A 19,043-nucleotide genomic window follows, 5' to 3' on the forward strand; every position below is an offset into this window, starting at 1 on the left:
TCTGAAGGATCACCCTCCCCACTCACTCCCTGGCTGTGGGGAACGAGGAGGCCAGTGTGGGCAATATCCAGGCACCAGGTCCGGGCCTGCCCCCGCCGCGTCCACACAGAAACGGCACCCGGCAGAGCGGGCACCTGTAGATCTGGGTTCTCGGCCCCAAGGAGGTAACAGCAGGGAGGCTAGACCACAGGGGCTAGAAACAATGGCGCGTGCTCTGGAAGAGGCTGGAGGCCCGGACTTCTGGGTCCCCCAGGGAGGAAGGATGGACAGAGCCGGAGGCTCAGATTTCTGGTTCTTGGGGAGGACTCCCCGTCTGGGAGCCTGAACGCTGAAGCTAGAAAGCTGGAGGAAGGGAGCCAGAGGGCCCTGGGAGCTAAGCCACGGTCCGCTCCGAGACCGAACGCGCAGTTAGTTTGAGGGTGAAGTCCCGGGACAGCGGGACAGCGGAGGTCACCCTCTTGACCTGACAGTGTTCTGCTGGCGTTCGATCATGGACTTTGGCTCTGCTGGGGAGCAGACAGTCCCGCCCCCACCGCTCAGCCTTCTTCCCCAAACTCTCACGCGGCCCCAGGACCGAGAGAGCCTGAGAGAGCCTGGACCGGTGAGCGTCTGGCAGAGGGGTGCGGGGGGTGCGGGGGGGGCGGTGGGGGCGGGCAGAGGTTGGCACTGGGGGAGGGGCTGGAGAGACTCAGGAGCTGGGTGGGGGCAGGACAGCCAAGAGACACTGGGACATCAGGATAAAGGACTGTGCAAAAAAAAAAGCGAAAGTGCCCCAAGCAGAGAGCTGGTGTTATCATCCTGAACACTTGCCCACTATTTATGCCTGGGAGCCAAACAGGGCCTCAAAGACGGTCCCAGAATATGACACACCTAAACCCTTAGGGCTGGTTCCTCACCTGGGACAGAGACGCAGAGGCAGCGCTGACCTCAGTCCCTTCCCCTCTCCTCCCCTGCAGACCCCGGCATGTGGGGATACTTGTGTCTGCTGCCCATCTGCCTGGCCTTCGGGGCTATTGCTGGCATCTGGACCGTGTGAGTGTGTGTCTGTGTTCTTCCATTTATTTACTTATGTTAGGCTGTGCTGGGTCTTCGCTGCTGTCCGCAGTCTTTCTCTAGCTGCGGTGAGCCGGGCGACTCTTCTTTGTGGTGGCTGCTCTGGCTGCAGAGCGCCAGCTCTAGGCGCTTGGGCTTCAGTAGTTGCAGCAGGCTCAGGAGTTGTGGCGCACACGCGGGTTTTGTCCCCGGCAGCATGTGGGATCTGCTGGGACCAGAGATGGAACCTGCGTCCCCTGCATGGACAGGCAGATTCCCACCCACTGTACCACCAGGGAATGGACGGCGTGAGTGGTAGAGGCAGGAGACATGCCTGCGTCTGAGCCAGGAAGGGCTGGGGGCCAGGACCCCGGGTCTGAGGGAGGAGGGGCCGGGGGCCAGGACCCCGGGTCTGAGCCAGGAGGGGCCGGGGGCCAGGACCCCGGGTCTGAGGGAGGAGGGGCCGGGGGCCAGGACCCCGGGTCTGAGGGAGGAGGGGCCGGGGGCCAGGACCCCGGGTCTGAGGGAGGAGGGGCCGGGGGCCAGGACCCCGGGTCTGAGCCAGGAGGGGCCGGGGGCCAGGACCCCGGGTCTGAGCCAGGAGGGGCCGGGGGCCAGGACCCCGGGTCTGAGGGAGGAGGGGCCGGGGGCCAGGACCCCGGGTCTGAGGGAGGAGGGGCCGGGGGCCAGGACCCCGGGTCTGAGGGAGGAGGGGCCGGGGGTCTGGACCCCGAGGTCTGAGGGAGCAGGAGCTTGGGGCCTGGACCCCGGGTTTGGAGGAGGGGCTGAGGGTCTGGACCCCCAGGACTGGAGGAGGGGCTGGGGGCCTGGACCTCTGGGTCTGGATGAGGGCCTGAGGGTCTGGACCCCCAGGTCTGAGGGAAGAGGGGCTGGGGGCCTGGACCCCCGGGTCTAGAGGAGGGCTGGGGGCCTGGACCCCCGGGTCTGAGGGGGGTGGGCTGGGGGTCTGGACCCCCGGGTTGGAGGTGCTGGGGGTCTGGACCCCTGGGTCTGAGGGAGCAGGGACTGGGGGCCTGGACCCCCAGGTCTGAGGAAAGAGGGGTTGGGGGCCTGGATCCCCGGGTCTGAGGCAGGAGGGTCTGGGGGTCTGGATCCCCGGGTCTGGAGGAGGGGCTGGGCACTGGCCTCCTGGGCCTGAGAGAGAGGGAGCGAGGAGCCCGGGTTTGTGCTGGAAACAGAAGGAAAAGGGTCGTGGCAAGCCCTCGTTTCACCTTGGCGTCCGGCCCCCAGGTTCTCGCTGGCTGTGGTTAACAAGGCCGTGAACCTCACCGAAGGCTTCCCGTACATCAGGTAGTCAGGGCGCAGGCGGGGAGGCCGGGGTCGGGAGGGAGCAAGGAGGTGAGCCTTTATCTTCCCCCAGTGTGTGTGGAAACGCGCCTCCCCAGAGCTGCATCTTCAGCCAGGTGCTCAACCTCGGAGCCGCTTCGGGTAAACGCTCTGCGCATGCTTTCCATGAGGTGCTAGCCCCGCCCAGCCAGGACCGTCGGGGTCCCTGCCTCCTCCGCCCCACCAAATCCTGGAGTTGGGCTCCCACCCCTGGACCCATGCCCTATCCCCAAGTCTGGGGCTCCCGTCTCCCACCCACTTCCTTCTCCTCCCAGGGGCCTGGATCTGCATTCTCCGTTACTACCAGCTTCGGGACTGGGGCGTCCGAAAGTGGCCTAACCAGGTGATCCTGTGGACGGGGCTCCTCTGTGCCTTGGGCACCTCCATAGTGGGCAATTTCCAGGTGAGACGGAGTAGGCCAGCCCGCCGGAGTGTGGGACTACAACTCCCAGCATCCTCCGGGGCGCAGAGTCCTCATCGAGAAGGGCTGCTCCCCGCACGGCCTCCTGGGACTTGTATTTCTCTGTGGCTCTTGGGCCGTGGATGCAGTGATGAGTTCCACTCTCTGAGTAGAGATCTCGCAGGAGGCTGTTTGTAATCATTCTGTGGACCCCTAGGAGTCTGGGGTAATTCACTGTCGTACCCCTCCGTCTAATGATGAAATTTCTCGGTTTTCTTTTTCTTTTTCTTTTTTTGGCCGCACCGCTCGGCTTAGCGGAGGATACTAGTTCCCAGACCAATAGAACCCAGACCCTTGGGGGTGACAGCGCGGAGTCCTGACCGCTGGATCGCCCTGTGGATGTGTGCTCACTCTGTAGGAGGCACTAGCTTTACATTGTGCTGGGTTATTTTAACCCATCTCCGCAAGAACTCCCGGGAGGTTCTTTTTGGTCAAATGCCGGAGATATTTCTTTATTACCAGGTTCTTGGTGGTCAGAGATGAACCCAGATTCCTTGATTCTTAGAGCCCACATTCTTAACCACGAAGCTCAGTAGGTATTGGTAGAATAAGTAAACGGATGAGTGATAGGAGAAATCTTTCTGATTTATCTTTTTATTTTTCTATTGTGATTACCTCTGACGCCAAACTTCTCCTACCAAAGGGCCAGGGGAGCTTCACAGTGTTTAGACAAGAGGCTGCCTACAACTTAGTAAAAATTCCACATCATATTTGCATAGCAAATCATTCACTCACTGATGTATTCCCGTGTTCCTTAACTTTTCTTTTTCTGTAATCATTATTGCCCTCCACTCAGAAGCTTTTGTTTTTTTCTTTTTTGGCTACTCCACTTGGCATGCAGGATCTTAGTTCCCCACCAGGGACTGAACCTGTGCCCCCTGAGGTCGAAGCACTGAAAGAAGTGAAAGTGTTAGTTTCTTGGTCCTGTCAGACTCTGTGCAACCCCATGGACTGTAGCCCACCAAGCTCCTCTGTCCATGGGATTCTCCAGGCAAGAATACTGGAGTGGGTAGACGTTCCCTTCTCCAGGGGATCTTCCCCACCCAGGGGTCACACCCAGGTCTCCTGCATTGCAGGTAGATTCTTTACCGTCTAAGCCACCAGGGCAGCCTTGAAGTGCTGAGTCCTAACCAATGAACCACCAGGGAATTCTCCATAAGCCTCTTTTAGACATTTTCTCCCGATCATCCCTTTACCCATGAAATGCTGCTGCTGCTGCTAAGTCGCTTCAGTCGTGTCCGACTCTGTGCGACCCCATAGATGGCAGCCCACCAGGCTCCCCCATCCCTGGGACTCTCCAGGCAAGAACAGTAGAGTGGGTTACCCATGAAATATTTCATATTAAAAATTTTAAATATAATACAAATGATATCAGTAAGGCACAAACCATTGCAATATTTAAGTTTTTTTTTTTTTTTTCCAGCCTCCAGGAGCCAATTTTTACCCCCTTCTTGCCTGGAGAATCCCAGGGACCGGGGAGCCTGGTGGGCTGCCGTCTATGGGGTCGCACAGAGTCGGACACGACTGAAGCGACTTAGCAGCAGCAGCAGCAGTGGCAATAATCTGCTCTCTCCCACCAAGGCTGAGAATGAAGTATTTATTCTCCTAATATTTGCGAGGCTCTATTATGCCTCCCAGGTGGCACTAGAGGTAAAGAACTCACTTGCCAATGCAGGAGACACAAGAGATGGGGGCTTGGATCCTTGGGTTGGGAAGATCCCCTGGAGGAGGGCATGGCAACCCACTCCTGTATTCTTGCCTGGAGAATCCCATGGACAGAGGAGCCTGGTGAGTTACAGTTCATGGGACTGCAAAGAGTTAGCCGGGACAGAAGCCACTTAGCACACACCATGTGCCAGGCACTGTTTTAGGGACAGAGGTGCCAGCAGGAAACAGCAGCTTTAAATGGGGGCCCTCGTGGGTGGAGCGGACAATAAACAGCCAGTGCACCGAATCAACACGCCTGTCGCTGGGTATGGCAGGCAGTCTCCCGGCACAGCCCGTGGTGGTGGGCCTGGCCCCTGGCTCTCCGCACGTCCGCCCCTCAACTCTGCGCCCTCCTCCTCCCAGGAGAAGAATCAGCGGCCCACGCACCTGACAGGCGCCTTCCTGGTCTTCTTCGTGGGGATCTTATACTTCTGGCTGCAGCTCTTCCTCTCCTGGCGGATGAAGAACCTGCCCCAGCCTGGGGCTCCCTGGATCGGGCCACTCCGCCTGGTGCTCTGCAGTGCCTGCTTCATCCTCGAGGTGGCCAGTATCCTTCCCTGGAGTGGGGGTGGCTCTCCGATGGGGTGGGTCTGCTCTGCGCCATCCTGGGTGCCCCTTCCTTCTTCAGCCTCGGTCTCCGTCCAGCGTTACAGAGGATTGTCAGCTAGTCCCGGGTTGGAATCCCACCACCTCAGTGTACTAGCTGGGGGTGGGGGGTGGGGAGGGGGGGCCTCCTCTTCTTTCCTAACTTCCTGGTGCTTTGGGTTCCTCATCTATCAGATGAGGATGATGGTAAGGAATGTGAGGAGTGAAGGAGCACGTGAGGTGCTTAGATGGGTGCCTGGCACAGAACAAGTGAACAGTCAATGTTGTGACTGTGCTCCGTCGTGTCTGACTCTTTGTGACTCCCATGGACTGTAGTCCGCCAGACTCCTCTGTCCATGGGATTCTCCAGGCAAGAATACTGGAGTGGGTTGGCATGCCCTCCTCCGGGGGATCTTCCTGTCCCAGGGGTCGAACCTGCATCTCTTAGGTCGCCTGTATTTGCAGGCCAGGTCTTTACCACTAGCACCACCTGGGAAGCCACGCTAGCAGCTTGAAACGGTGGAGATGGCCGTGGTTTCTCCCCCAGAAACTGACGTGTTTTACAAATCAGAGCTGGTTGTCACACGTTTACCAGCATGCCTCTGGGTGGAGCCTCGACTCCAACCCGCTTCTCGAGCCAAACCAGTCTCGGAGTCCCAGTTTCCGTTATCTGTGGAATGGCCTTGCCTTTATCAGAACGGTGATTGCTACTGATTAGCAGAGTGCCCTGAGGGAGAGCGGGGTCAGCCCTGGGGCCGACTGCCCCCCGTGGGGACAGGAGGGAAGGGGCGCCTGAGTGGTCATGGGCATCCGGAAGAGGCTAGGGGGATCCAGCGAGGCCCTGGGTGGGCTGCCCTCAGTAGATCCCTTCGGAGACTTGGATCCACTTTCCCAGCAAATTGGAGGTGGTGATCTGGTTTCCCAGAGCAGCGGATTGGATCCCATGAAACGGGCGGGAAGGGCTGCTCCTGAACTCAGCCTTCTGCAACTGCAGCTGCAGAACCAGCACAGGTCCTCCGTGGTGGCGGGCGCAACTGACCACGAGGTCCAGGCAGCCCCTCTCGAGCCCCGCCTGTGCTCATGATCTGTTTGGCTACAGGGTCCTCGTCCTGGGGGCCCCAAACATCCCTTGACTGTGGGGAGGCGGGGGAGATGGGACTGTAAGATGGTCAGCTGAGCGTGGTAAGGGCTGGATGGCCACGGAGGGCTCTGAGACATGCTATGCTTTGAGCTGGTCTTGCAGAACTGGCCTGTGTTGGGAGGTTGGTGCCGGGTCGGGGGGGGCTGCCTCTTTAGGTATGTGGTTGCGGGGTGGGGGTGAGGGGGGAGGAAAGCTGCCCAGGGGAGGCGATAAGGCTGCTGGCAGGGCCAGAGGTCAGGCTCTCCTGCGGAAAAGTGAGGGGTTACAGGCTTGGGCTTCTGCCTGAGGGCAACAGGAAGCCCCAGAAAGCTTGTGAGCAGGGGAGGTACAAGGTCAGGGCTGGGGTCAGCACTTGTGTTTGGGGGCTCACATTTTGTCTGAGGATCAGTGGGGCTAGGGGATGGTACTGGCCTTCCTCACTGTCTAAAAATCCTTGAATGAACGAAACAATGTCTAGTCTGATCTAGGAGAGGTGAGTCGGAGCTGGGTTGGCCAAGAGGAGGAGCACTTCAGTGAGGTGGGCGGTGGTCCCAGAAAATGAGGGGCGTCTCTGCCAGGCCGGAGCTGGGGGTGTATGTCGGCCAGTGGTCACAGAAACATTTTATAAACAGCTGGGACTGCGGAGCTGGAGAAGGGATAAGGCTGGTCAGCAGAGACGCCAGACCAGAAAGAGATGAGAAAGACAGACAAGACTTGGAGTGACCAGCTGGCCAGGGGGCGGAGATGGGAGGGGGTTGGGGCACCGGAGTGGATGGGGTAGTCATGGAGTGGGGACTCCCGGAAAGAGGAAGAGAGTTTAGGAAGAAGGTGAGCCTTTGCTTGCGAGTGAGCAGGAGGGGCTTGTGAGCCACAGGTGGGGGGAGAAAGTTGCAAGCACAGCCCCAGGCTGGTGGGTGGGGCGCGAGGGCAACTTTAGTGTTAGTTGCTCAGTCCACACGACTGAGCCGACACGACTCTGTGGCCCCATGGACTGTAGCCCGCCAGGCTCCTCCGTCCATGGGGATTCTCCAGGCAATAATACTGGAGTGGTGGTCATTCCCTCCTCCAGGGGATCTTCCCTACCCAGGGATTGAACCCAGGTCTCCAGCATTGCAGGCAAATTCTTTAGAGAGTACCGTTAGGACACCCCAAAGGTGGGAGGATTTTTGAGACGGTGGGAATGCTGCCACAAACAGGAGGAACGTGCGACGGGAAATGTTTGGGAAGCGACTGAGACAGAGGGGGCATGAGGAGGGCCCCTTTGAGAGCGTCTGGGAGGAGTTGCCAAGGAGGGGGCAGGCTGCCCGGTGAGAGGGGCTGCTCCTGCTGGGGCGAGCTGGGCGTGGCAGGGGCGGGCTCCGCCTGTCGGGCCCCTGGGAGTCCCCCTCCTCCCTGTGGCCGTGCGCCCTTGACCCTGGCCCCAGTGGTCGTCCTGCACTCCTGGTCCATGCGCTCCATCTCAGCCATCTGCGAGTGGGTCGTCGCCATGCTGCTGTTCATCCTCTTCGGCCTCCTTGCCGTGGACTTCTCCCGCCTGGACGGCTGCACCCTGTGTCTCCAGCCGGGCTCTGGCAGCCTCCGCCCCCCGCCGGACTCCCCCACCTCCCTGCACGTGCAGCTGTGAACAGCCGTCCTCACACCTCCTGTCCCTGCCGTCCGGTTCCGCCCCCGCAGTCGGGGCCACCCAGGAAGCGAGAGGCCAAGGCCAGCCAGCCATCCCTGATCAAGGATATTTATTATTATTATTATTGTTAATTTTTTGTTGTTGCTGCCGCCGGCGGAATCAGAGACACGGACGCAGGCAGGATCACGCGAAATCAGAATTCCTTCCGGAGAGCAAATCCGTACAGAAGGTCATGGGGGGAGAGGGAGAGGACTGGGGGGGCGGGGGGGCCCAGGAAGGGGGAGTTGGGCACACAAGGACAGACGGCCCTGTCCGTCCGGATCTGCTAAGCCACCCCAACCAGCCCCGTCCCTCCCCCACCCCACCCCGCAGAGAGACTGATCAATAAATAAAATAATAAATTAATCAATAAATAAAATAGAAACGGCTCCCCCACCCGCAGTCCCCCCAGAAACCCCCCCTTGTTGGGCATGGCCCCCGGAGCCCCATCCCCGAAGGGCAGGGCCGGGTGTGTTGTGTCTCCCCCCTCCCCACGGATGCCTTGGGGCCTATTTACAGATTCACAGTTGGGGGGGCAGGGAAGGGGGGTGGAGGGGGCGCCCCTCCTTCCCCGGCCCCCTGGGGTCAGGGCAGGGGGCTCCCGTTGGTGGCCAGGAGCTTCTTGTCCTTGGGGGGGCCTCGGCGGGGAGAGCTGGTCAGCTCCGGGTCTGGGCGGCTGGGCGCGGGCTGCAGGCTTCGGGGTGGGGTCCCGGCGGGCCGGGTCTGGGCTCCGTTCTTCTCGTCTGTGCAGGGGCGGAGTGGGGGGGGGAAGCGGTCTGGCTTCAGGAAGGGGTGCCAAACCTCTGGTGGTGAGGGGGTGGGGGGCGGCTGCCAGGGCTCACTCATGCCAACCACCACGAGGCCTGCCTGCCTGCACCAACAGGGCGCAGCCTTCCAGCCTGCGGCCGTGGAGACCAGACCAAGCCCCAGGGAGTCCTGGTGGGCCCAGCTCAGGAGACAGCCGAGACTCTGGTTACTGCACTCTCCGAGGCCCCGTATCGGGGCCAAAGCGCCCCCTTCCCTTTGGGAGCCCCCAGCAGGTTGTTCCGGCTCTCCCAGCAGTGCCTGCATGACTGGGCCACTGGCCAGACCTGGCCAGGGCTGGTTCCCAGTGGTCAGGCAGCAGTTTCCATGGAGCCTGAAACAAGGCCTGAGGTCCCGTACCAGAGACCACCCCTTAAGAGACACTGACGCTGGAGGCCATGCTGCCATAGCAACCCCCAGGGCTGCCCCTCTCTGGGGCTCAGTCGGAGGTCCCCGCACTGCCCCACTCCCCGTATAAGGCACGTGTCTCAGACCCCGGGTCCCTGTGGGTCCTACAGCTCTGAAGGTGTGCCCTTTAAGAAACTCTGGTCGTCAAAGCCACCTTTCCTTGGCAGCCGGGTCTAGAGAGGTTCAGGGGGCCTTCCTGGCTTCTGGTCGCCCTGGAGAAGCAGACTAACAGGGCAGAATTCCTCTACTTGCCTATCGGGGCGGCCCTCCACTCGAGGTTAGCCCTGTTCATCTGTGTCGGACCTCTGACCCCAGGGCTGCGTGATAATAAATTGATGTTGTTGGAACCACAGAGTTTGTTTGTGACCTTGACCTCCTTGATCCCTGGTGGCTAGGGGACTCCCCTCCTGATGACCAGGTGGGCACAGAGAAGCCCGTTCCCCCTGGAGCACAGACCTCACCCCCTCCCGGGGAGAGGCCCGAGGCTGTGAAAGCCAGGCCCAGCAGGGCCAGAAGGGTCTGTGAGACAGAGACCACCTTGTCCTGGTTTTAGCACTGACAGTCCTTGGTGTCGGGAACCTCGGGATGGCTGGTTGCCCTCCTCCAGAACATAGTTCAGGAGCCTCCGGTGGCAGGGAGAGCCATCACCTCCAGAGACCGGTGGCCCCTTAGGGACCCTGGAGGTCCCCTCCCTCCGTGGCGAGGCCTTCTCAGGCTCGGGAAGGCCTGGTTCCCTGGGAGCCCTGCAGCTGAAGCCTCGCCGGTAACACAAGCCCCTGTCCCACTTGGCCACCAGAAGTGCCCCCTCCACCCCACTGCCCTGCCCCCTCGGGTGCCCCAAGTGCCTCCCACCTGCCAAGGCCTGTACGGACGGCTGGTCGTGTGTGCTCAGCAGCTGGGCCTGGATGGTCTCCACCACCCGCTTGAACCGGCGGCTGGGACCTGCAAGGGGCAGGGCAACAGACCGATGAAGCAAGATCCATGTTTTCCGGCAAGCGGGGAAAAATTCAAACATGAACAATGTTCTCCACCCGTTTGGGCCTCCTCTCCTCCTTGGTGTGTCTCTGTCGTGCACCTGCATTGAGCACGCCTGCCTAGGAGGTAACCTTCCTAACCCTGACGATGACCCATGACCCACGACTCGCTCTGCACCTGGATCGTGCAAACTGTCAGTAACGCGTCATTTCATGTATGGCCCTCTGTCTCACAAACGCATATAACGGCGTGTGGACCGCTCATGAGCGGAACAGTTCTCAGACTTTCTGAGCGGCTGCTCCTGGCTTATAGTACTCAGTTTGACTCGAATAAAATTGTCCCATTTTTTTCTTCTTTTAAAAGTTTGATTTATTTTTGGCTTCACTGGGTCTTCCCTGCTGTGCGTGCCTTTCCCTCTAGTTTCGGGGGGCGGGGGCCACTCTCTAGTTGCGGTGCTCACTGCAGTGGTTTCTTTTGTGGCAGAGCACGGGCTCAATAGTGGTGGCAGACCGGCCTACTTGCTCCGTGGCATGTGGGATCCTCCCGGAACAGGGATTGAACCTGTGTCCCCTGCATGGGCAGGCAAATTCTCAACCACTCAACCGCCAGGGAAGTCCCTCCATGTTTTTCTTAAATCAACGGATTCATCTTTTCATCTGCCGTGCTGGGCTAACTGGCTGGATATGACAGGCACCCACCAGAGGGCACCGGGAGTCCGCCAGAACCAACGCTAAGAACCAGCACGGGCCCGCCGGGCTTCTCGGTACTTCTCAGGTGTCCTGATGAGTTCTCCTGCTACCCAGCTCTCACTGTTTGAGTGATGATCCTGTAAATTTTATTTGCACTATTTTCACTTAAGGCTTGAGATCTGAAGGGGCTCCAGCGCATTTCCTAGGCAGGACCTGGGCAAGAGGCCCAGGGAAACATAACTGGCTGGGTTTTTGTTAAATTTGACTTAAATTCAAAATTAAACAAGTTGCTATATGGTCTGAAAAGAAACTTTTGCTAGTGAAAGGAGAGACTGAGTTATTCAGCTCTTAATGATACCAAGCAGGGCCCTGTGGGGCTCCTGGGCACAAAGCCTCTCTGTGTCCCCCATTTCTCTGATTTTAGGAAACAGCCTTCATTCAGCCTCCATGACCTTCCCTGAGCTCCAAGGGGCAGATTCAAGCAGTTGTTAATTAGGGAAGGGAGGCGGTGTGAGACCTGGGAGAAACAAGTAGTCAAGAGCAGCCTTGGGGGCTTCCCTGATGGTCCAGTGGTTAAGAATCCAGCTTACCAGGCAGGGGCCCCCATCTGGTCCCCGGTCTGGGAGATCCCACATGCCACGGAGCAACTAAGCCTGTGCGCCGCAACTACTGAGGCCCGCAAGCCCCCGAGCCTGCGCTCCCAAACAAGAGATGCCATCACAGTGAGAAGCCCGAGGACCGCAAGCAGAGAGCAGCCCCCACCCCTGCAACCAGAGAAAGCCCACGTGCAGCAACAAAGACCCAGCGCAGCCAAAAAATATCTTTTAATTAAAACACGTAAAAAGTTGAAAAAAGTAACCCGGGGTAACTCCTTGCTAGATTCGGAAGCAGCACGCAGGCGATTTGCCACAGTGCCCTCAGAAAGTTGCTTAGGTTGTATTTCCTATCTGAATTAGGCTACAAAATTAATAATGGGAAATTGCGCCTCAAAGGCCAAACAGCTCCTGTACAGACAGCCACTGATGGGAATACCAGCTGGGCTTATGTATGCTTGCAACCACTTAATTGAGAATTAAAGGAAATCCTGCCCTGAAATGGCCAGCATAGGTCTTTTCAGCACCCTACAACGGATTTTTCACACACAGTTAAAAGCCTGCAGTCTCCTGGACTTCTGCCTGCAGGGTGTACTGGAAACAACAGTGGTAAGAGTTTTTCCTCTTTTTAAAAATTAGGTTAGCAGGGAAAATATTTGTAGGGCTAGCTTCTTGGATCTTTCGGATTGGAAAAACTTCAAAATTATAAAATTTTAGAGAGCTCTCATCACATTTTCCTATTTTCATTCATATGCAGAAGCCCCCAAAGTTTTCCAAATTCCAAAAATGCCTCATTGAGGGATTTCCCTGGTGGTATCTGTGGTTAAGAATCTGCCTGCCAATGCAGGGGACACAGGTTCAATCCCTAGTCGGGGAACTAAAATCCCATGTGCGTCGGAGCAAGGACTGAGCCAGGACATCACAACCAGAGTCCATGTGCAGCAACAAGGAGCTCGTGTGTTGCAACTAAAACCTGACAAAGCCAGATAAATAAGCAAATGAATATTGAAAAATAATTTTTAAAAATGTAAAAAGTAAACTGAAAATTGAAGGCAAGGTAACTCTGAAAGAGAGAACAAAAGGGAGACAGGTGATCTGAATCCAACCTCTTTTCTGACTGTTGGGTTTTACATTATTGTAACTGACTCCTGGCTGAAATTCTGAAATGGAAATTATGGGGTGTCTACTGGTGCATTTGTATGGCATCTATATGTGTGTGTTGTAGATGGGTGTTACTGCCAAAATTAATCTGTAAATGAACTCTATTTATTGGCTTATAGGAAAATAGGCACTTATGTAAATGCTCAGAAATGGAAAAGAAACTAACCCTAATGACTTTCAGGTTTGCATGAATTGGGAAACATTCAGTATAGCATTAATACCTGGCACTAAATTTAGCTTAAGTTTGTTGCATTAATTAATACAGACATGTTTTTAGAGTCATCAACATTAAGTATAATATTTTTATTGTATCTAGGCTTCCTAGAAATCAAATAAATAAGATCTTATTATTCCTGTTACAAAGTTTGTCCACAAGAAAAATAACTAGATATGATAAAACTTTTCAGTTAATAAAATAGACATAAATAAGTGCCTTTAGGTAAACTCTTTTGGGATAATTATGTTTGGGGAATGTCTATCTAAACTAGCCCCTTCCGACTTTGATAACCTGAAACTTTAGAGGACTGCTACCCTCTACCCTCAGCGGTCTTGAGCATCCCACACACGAGGGGGCAGCCGCGGCACGGGACGCTTACCGGAGATGAGCGTAAAGGTGACTGAGTAGATGCCACCACCACCGCTGCCGTCCCGCCGGGGGGAGGGTTCTGGCCCCTCAGAGGAGCTGATGTCCACCTGGAAGCGGACGGGCTTCTGGAAGACGGAGGGGCCGCCGCTGGCCTTGTACTCAGCCCTGAAGCTGGTCTGTGACAGCACGCTGTGACTCAGGCTGGGGATCTGAGAGGGACGGGAGCAAGAGGAGAGGGTGATTTCAGCGACCTGACTCCAAGGCACAGATAAGCAGCCCTTGACCAGCTCTGCCCCAGGAAACACCAGTCCCCTCAGCCACCAGGGGGAAAGGATAACAGAAGAGGCATTGGGAGGCCCCACTGCCTGCTGGGATTTATAGTTTTCTCTATCTTATAAACAGGGCATCAGAAAAATGGCTGAGCTACTGAATCCCATGGTAATATGGACTTTCACATCTGGTGCCAGCCCCAGGCCCCAGGACCACCGTAAACGAATTCCTTCCTTCTTCCACAAACCCTGCCCAAAGTCACATCTGTCTCAGAAACGTTAAGTCCCATGAGCTCCTTGGGCAAAGAACCACAGGACCCAGCAGACAACCCCTGAGTCCACTAGAAGAAGTATTGATAGTTCCTTTTGCCAATCTCAGACCTGGTGGTAGGGGAATGGCAACTCACTAGTCCTCAGTAGATGCTAACATGCAGGGAATAGTAATTCCGGATCTTATTTCTCACTTCCAGGCCCCAGGGCGCAATATACCTGGCTCCTTGTCTCCACAACCAACTCTGGCTAAAAAACTACAAATCCCATGAGCCCCAGGTGGACCCCAGGCCAGCACTAAGGAGGTGGACCCCAGAGGCTGCTGGGATTTGTAGTTCTGTGGAAGCCAGGGTGCATGGGGACCCACGCCCCTCACCGACAGGAAGGCGTGGACAATGTCCGCTTTGATGCTGCTGAGAGGTTTATCCTTTAGCACGAGGAATATTTGTTCTTCTTTGTCCAAGGAGATGAAGTTCCCGAACCAAGAGCGTTTTGCCAGCCTGAGTGGGAACAGATAGGTTGGAGGTGGGTTGGGAGGAGGCTAACGGAATCACCCCTTCCATCCACTCTCTTCCCTTCCCTGTCAGACTCACTCTGGAGAGGACTCTGGCGTCAAACTGGACATCTCCTCGGCAGTGGGGACTGGGGAAGACAGAGCAAGGTCAACACGTGTCCATCACCTGGTGTCCAGCACACAGGCCAGCAGGGACCTCCACCCAGGGATTCCAGACCCCAGAGTCTGTTCACTTCCCAGCAGTTAAACCCCAAAAGGCATGTGCGCTGCGTGACGTTCTCCCCAGGGATGTGGCCCCTCCCTGCTTGGGCCACGCCTTCTGGGGGTGGAGCTTGTTAGCCATGAGCCAATGGGAAGGTGAGCCACGGCACTGAAGGGGGATGTCCTTCTGACGAGCTCCTCCTCCAGAGTTGTAGGCTCGACCTTGCCTCTCCCCAGCACCTTAATCTCTGCTCCCAACAGCTTCTTCTCATAGGTCGTGGGAGTCCACGCCCCTAGCCTGGTCCTTCCTGGGAACCCAGATGTTAGACCCCAGCCCCCACCCCACATTAGGACTCAGGAGTACACGTCCCACACCCTTCACCCTCAAAGGACCCCCGTACCCTGCATCTTGCGCCGGTGAAAGCGGGGGGAGCCCAGGAAACTGTTGCGGATGGAGTTGAGACGACTCCTCCAGGCGGCTCCCCCGACTCCGCCGCCAGGGCTGGGGGGTGGCGTTGTCCCTGGGGTCCCAGTGGGGCTGGCCCGGGGCGTGTGCAGGGGCGAGTGCAAAGGGGTCCCCCCGGAGGAGCGCGGGGAGCCTGGGGGGCCGGGCAGGGGGGTGGAGCGGGCACTAGGGGGCGGGGGCTGCTCCCCGGCACCCCCACCCCTGGGGCCCCGAGAAGGCAGCGTCTGCGTTTTAGAAGTCGGTGAGCCCCCACCCCGGGCCTCATCTCCAGTGGGCTCCGGCGAGAAGGAAAACACTGGACTCTGTGGAGCAGTGGAGTCAAGTGAAAGAGTGGACTACAATTCCCAGGACACCCTAGGAGCCCCACAGGTGCGTGCGTGCGCGCGCGCGCACACACACACACACACACACACACACACACACACGTGCACCCCAAAGCATGATGGAACTTGCAGTCCAATTATTTCCCCAACACCCCCACCCCCACCCCCACTGTTGAGTTGGGGGCAGGGACTTTTTCTATCATGCTCAGGGACTGTAAACCCAGCAGTGACAAGAACAGAGTAGGTGCTCAACTAACTTTAGCTAAATGAATAAATGGGACCCTTCAAGCACACTGAAAACCCAACATGGGAAATGACATGGGAAATGGTCGGTCAGTGGACTAAGATACTAACAAGGCCTTGGGTCTTTGGCTCTTTGGGGACAAGGAGGCAATGTCCCAGGACTTCATGGGAATTATAATTTCTGCTGCTTCAGCTTTGCTCCACAGGGTCTTCATTCCCTTACCCCCCTTAATCCATCTGGGACCTGGCCTTACCCTTGGGCTGCTCAGAGGACTGGACGACAGACCAGTGGAGGCTCCACTGACACTACGGGATCTGTTTCCAGAACAGATTAAGGGGAAAAAAATCAGGTGGGAGGGTTTCAGAAGGCTCGGATGTCTTCTCCCTTCCACACTCCTTCAAGATGAGGAAATGAGGCCCAGAGAGGGAAGGAGACTTGTCCCAGTCACGCAGCACCTCTGAGGTGGCCGCAGCGCTGGAGCCCTGAACTCTCTCTCCACCCAGGGCTGTGCATTCCAGGGGAGGGGCAGGGGCCCTCACCTCTGGCTGTGCTGGGCCATCTCCAGGGCCCGTCGAGTGGGCACTGGGGAGCCACCACCCCCAGCATCTGTGATGCTCAGGACTTCCATGGACTTCCGCTCTGGCCGCCGCTTCCCGTGACGGCTCAGCATGGGGGAATCCACACGCTTCCGAGGTGGGTCTGCGGGCCGAGAGTATCATCCTGATCAGAGGGTGCACTGGTGCAGCTGGGCATGACACTCATACAGACGCGGAAACTGAGGCTCAGAGTGAAGAGGGGCTTTGACAAGGGCCTCGGGGCAACTCAGGGAGTCTAAAGTTAGAAGCTCAAGGCCTGCAGCCCCTCCGTCCCTCCCTGGGGAATCTGGGGTCTGGACTCCCCGGACTGCCCTTCTCACCAACATCATTCCGGGGAGGCAGGTCCTGATCCTCACAGCTGGGGTACCGCTCCTTCCGATCCAAAAGCAGGTAGTATATCATCTTCTCTTGGTTCTCCCTAAGGGGGGCGGGGGCAGGAGAGCACTGGGGTCAGAGGTCAGGTCCCAGGGTTGGTCTCATTCCCTCCTTGTGTCTGTGGCTCAGTGGAGCTCAGTGCACTCAGGCTGTCTGCCGATGGCTCCATTTTTCTAGGTATCAATAGGGTTGGCCCCTTGGTCTCAGTATACAGCTCAGCCTCGTTTTACTCAATGATATAATAGTGACGCTGATGTGGCTCAGACAGTAAAGTCTGCCAGCACTGCAGGACACCCAGCTTCAATACCTGGATGGGGAAGATCCCCTGGAGAACAGCAACCCACTCCGGTATTCTTGCCTGGAGAATCCCATGGACAGAGGAGCCTGGCGGGCTACAGTCTATGCGGGTGGCAAAGGGTCGGACACCACTGAACAACTAACACTTTCACTTCAACCTCTGAGCACTTACTGTACCTAAGCACTATGTGAGGCGCTGAGTCGTCCTCAGCAGCTATTCATACTTTTCAGCATCCTTTCTTCTCCCCACTGGTCCTACCAGCCACCTCCGCCTGGTTCCCCCTGGAACAGCTCCACGCCCCTTCTAGTGGCCAGGCCTCCCCACAAGGGGGCTCTGTCTGTGGGCGCCCAGCAGGGTCCTGGGGGACCCCCTCACCCCACGTGGCCAGGGTGTCTGTCAGGATGGGGGGGGGGGGGTCGTACTCCTCACTGCGCAGCTCCCGGTGCAGCCGCTCGCGGTCCCTGAAGCAGCCCAGTGAAGCCATGCTCTCCAGGACATCCGGGTCCAGCTCTCCGTTCGACGGCAGGCTCCGCATGGCCACGCGGCGGCCCGGGGCTGGCTCCAGGCACGGATCCGGCTCGTGTTTCCCGCCCCTGGGGAGGAGAAGAATCGTAGGGAACCCGGCGTCTCCTATGTCTCCTAAAGCGGAGGCTCCGGGGTCTCCCGTCCCAGCCTGCTCCTTTATTGGGAACCCTGGAGTCAGGGCCCCAGCACACCTCCACCTCAGATCCAGGAGTCCAGACCCCCAGCCCCTCCTCATTCAGGACCCTTGGCACCCAGCTCCCTAGCAGGCTCTCCTACTTTGGGGGCCCTTGATATTTGGGGTCCTCTCCTTCCCCCAGGACCCAGGTGTCCAGTTCCCCCATACTCACAGGTACCAGGGGTGTTTCTGAATTTGCTCCAGCTGTGAGGGGCGTGGTTGGTAGAGAAGCAGAAGTGAGGTCGTTTGAACACAGCAGGTGCGCAATTAAAGTTGCCTAGGTGGCGTTGGGGGATCCCTAATGCGCCCCCCAAAAGGGCGGGTAGCACGCCGGCTCATGTCTCCCCCTAGTGGCGGCTCGCGGCGCAGCCTGACTATTGCGGAGTAGGGGGGGGCGGGGGCCCTGGCGACATCTCTCGCATGCGCATGCGCAGTGGCATCCTGCCCACGTGGCCTTGCAAGGGCCAGTATGCGCATGCGCCCTCCCAGGTTTTTTTTTTGCGGGGGGGGGGCGGGGGTGTTTCTTGGTGTGGGGTGTGTGAGTGTGTGTCAGTGTGTTTGTCCAGTACGCACATGCGGCCTCCCGGGTGTGTGTCTGTGTCTTTGTTTGTGGTGTGGTGTGTGTGTCCACTATGCACATGCATCCTCTCACGTTTGTGTGTGTGTGTGGTGTGGTGTGTGTGGTGTGTGTGTGTGTCCACTATGCACATGTGTCCTCTCGTGTGTGTGTGTGTGTGTGTGTGTGTCCACTATGCACATGTGTCCTCTCGTGTGTGTGTGTGTGTGTGTGGTGTGTGTGGTGTGTGTGGTGTGTGTGTGTGTCCACTATGCACATGTGTCCTCTCGTGTGTGTGTGTGTGTGTGTGTGGGTGTGTGTGTGGGTGTGGGTGTGTGTGGTGTGTGTGTGTGTCCACTATGCACATGTGTCCTCTCGTGTGTGTGTGTGTGTGTGTGTGGTGTGTGTGGTGTGTGTGTGTGTCCACTATGCACATGTGTCCTCTCGTGTGTGTGTGTGTGTGTGTGTGTGTGTGGTGTGTGTGGTGTGTGTGTGTGTCCACTATGCACATGTGTCCTCTCGTGTGTGTGTGGGTGTGTGTGTGGGTGTGGGTGTGGGTGTGTGTGGTGTGTGTGTGTGTCCACTATGCACATGTGTCCTCTCGTGTTTGTGTGTGTGTGTGTGTGTGTGTGGTGTGTGTGTGTCCACTATGCACATGCGTTCTCTCGTGTGTGTGTGTGTGTGTGTGCGTGCGTGGTGGTGTGTGTGTGTCCACTATGCACATGCGTCCTCTCGCGTTTGTGTGTGTGTGTGTGGTGTGATATGGTGTGTGTGTGTGTCCACTATGCACATGTGTCCTCTCACGTTTGTGTGTGTGTGTGTGGTGTGGTGTGGGGGGTGTGTGTGTGTGTCCACTATGCACATGCGTCCTCTCACGTTTGTGTGTGTGTGTGTGTGGTGTGGTGTGTGTCCGTGTGGTGTGTGTGTGTGTCCACTATGCACATGTGTCCTCTCACGTTTGTGTGTGTGTGTGTGGTGTGGTGTGGGGGGTGTGTGTGTGTGTCCACTATGCACATGTGTCCTCTCATGTTTGTGTGTGTGTGTGTGGTGTGGTGTTGTGTGTGTGTGTCCACTATGCACATGCATCCTCTCGCGTTTGTG

General features: G+C 57.5%; 2 protein-coding genes across 4 annotated transcripts in view; one reads left to right on the forward strand and one right to left on the reverse strand.

Annotated features, from left to right (window-relative positions):
• Positions 1-8,253, forward strand: TMEM150B (transmembrane protein 150B). Of its 2 annotated transcripts, XM_043900235.1 has the most exons (8): positions 2-164; positions 471-601; positions 957-1,032; positions 2,284-2,343; positions 2,414-2,481; positions 2,655-2,782; positions 4,910-5,093; positions 7,676-8,253. In XM_043900235.1, exons 3-8 carry the CDS (start codon positions 965-967, stop codon positions 7,873-7,875), a joined length of 708 nt encoding a protein of 235 aa, XP_043756170.1. In that variant the 5' UTR covers positions 2-164; positions 471-601; positions 957-964; the 3' UTR covers positions 7,876-8,253. The 2 variants fall into 2 exon arrangements, with proteins under 2 accessions (XP_043756171.1, XP_043756170.1); XM_043900236.1 differs by lacking the exon at positions 471-601 and having other exon boundaries at positions 1-164.
• Positions 7,968-19,043, reverse strand: part of BRSK1 (BR serine/threonine kinase 1) — a 21,171-nt gene continuing 10,095 nt past the window's right edge. For both annotated transcript variants that reach the window (XM_043900202.1, XM_043900203.1), the window contains 11 exons: positions 17,559-17,590; positions 17,109-17,279; positions 16,334-16,431; positions 15,957-16,116; positions 15,671-15,731; positions 14,786-15,152; positions 14,263-14,311; positions 14,046-14,169; positions 13,141-13,339; positions 9,979-10,068; positions 7,968-8,657 (listed from right to left, as the gene is read on the reverse strand). In XM_043900202.1, the coding sequence (XP_043756137.1) occupies positions 8,500-8,657; positions 9,979-10,068; positions 13,141-13,339; positions 14,046-14,169; positions 14,263-14,311; positions 14,786-15,152; positions 15,671-15,731; positions 15,957-16,116; positions 16,334-16,431; positions 17,109-17,279; positions 17,559-17,590 (1,509 nt within the window). In that variant the 3' untranslated portion in view covers positions 7,968-8,499. The remainder of the gene's footprint in view (positions 8,658-9,978; positions 10,069-13,140; positions 13,340-14,045; positions 14,170-14,262; positions 14,312-14,785; positions 15,153-15,670; positions 15,732-15,956; positions 16,117-16,333; positions 16,432-17,108; positions 17,280-17,558; positions 17,591-19,043) is intronic.

The sequence above is a fragment of the Cervus elaphus genome, chromosome 4 (genome assembly GCF_910594005.1).
Source record: "Cervus elaphus chromosome 4, mCerEla1.1, whole genome shotgun sequence".
In the NCBI taxonomy this organism is placed as follows: domain Eukaryota; kingdom Metazoa; phylum Chordata; class Mammalia; order Artiodactyla; family Cervidae; genus Cervus; species Cervus elaphus.

What these genes read in the sequence shown, in the direction of transcription:
- TMEM150B (XM_043900236.1), top strand. Translation starts at nt 965, where the DNA reads ATGTGGGGATACTTGTGTCTGCTGCCCATCTGCCTGGCCTTCGGGGCT. An exon ending in GAAGGCTTCCCGTACATCAG is followed by an intron (nt 2,344 to 2,413) that starts GTAGTCAGGGCG and finishes ATCTTCCCCCAG; the next exon opens with TGTGTGTGGAAACGCGCCTC. An exon ending in CTTCATCCTCGAGGTGGCCA is followed by an intron (nt 5,094 to 7,675) that starts GTATCCTTCCCT and finishes CCCTGGCCCCAG; the next exon opens with TGGTCGTCCTGCACTCCTGG.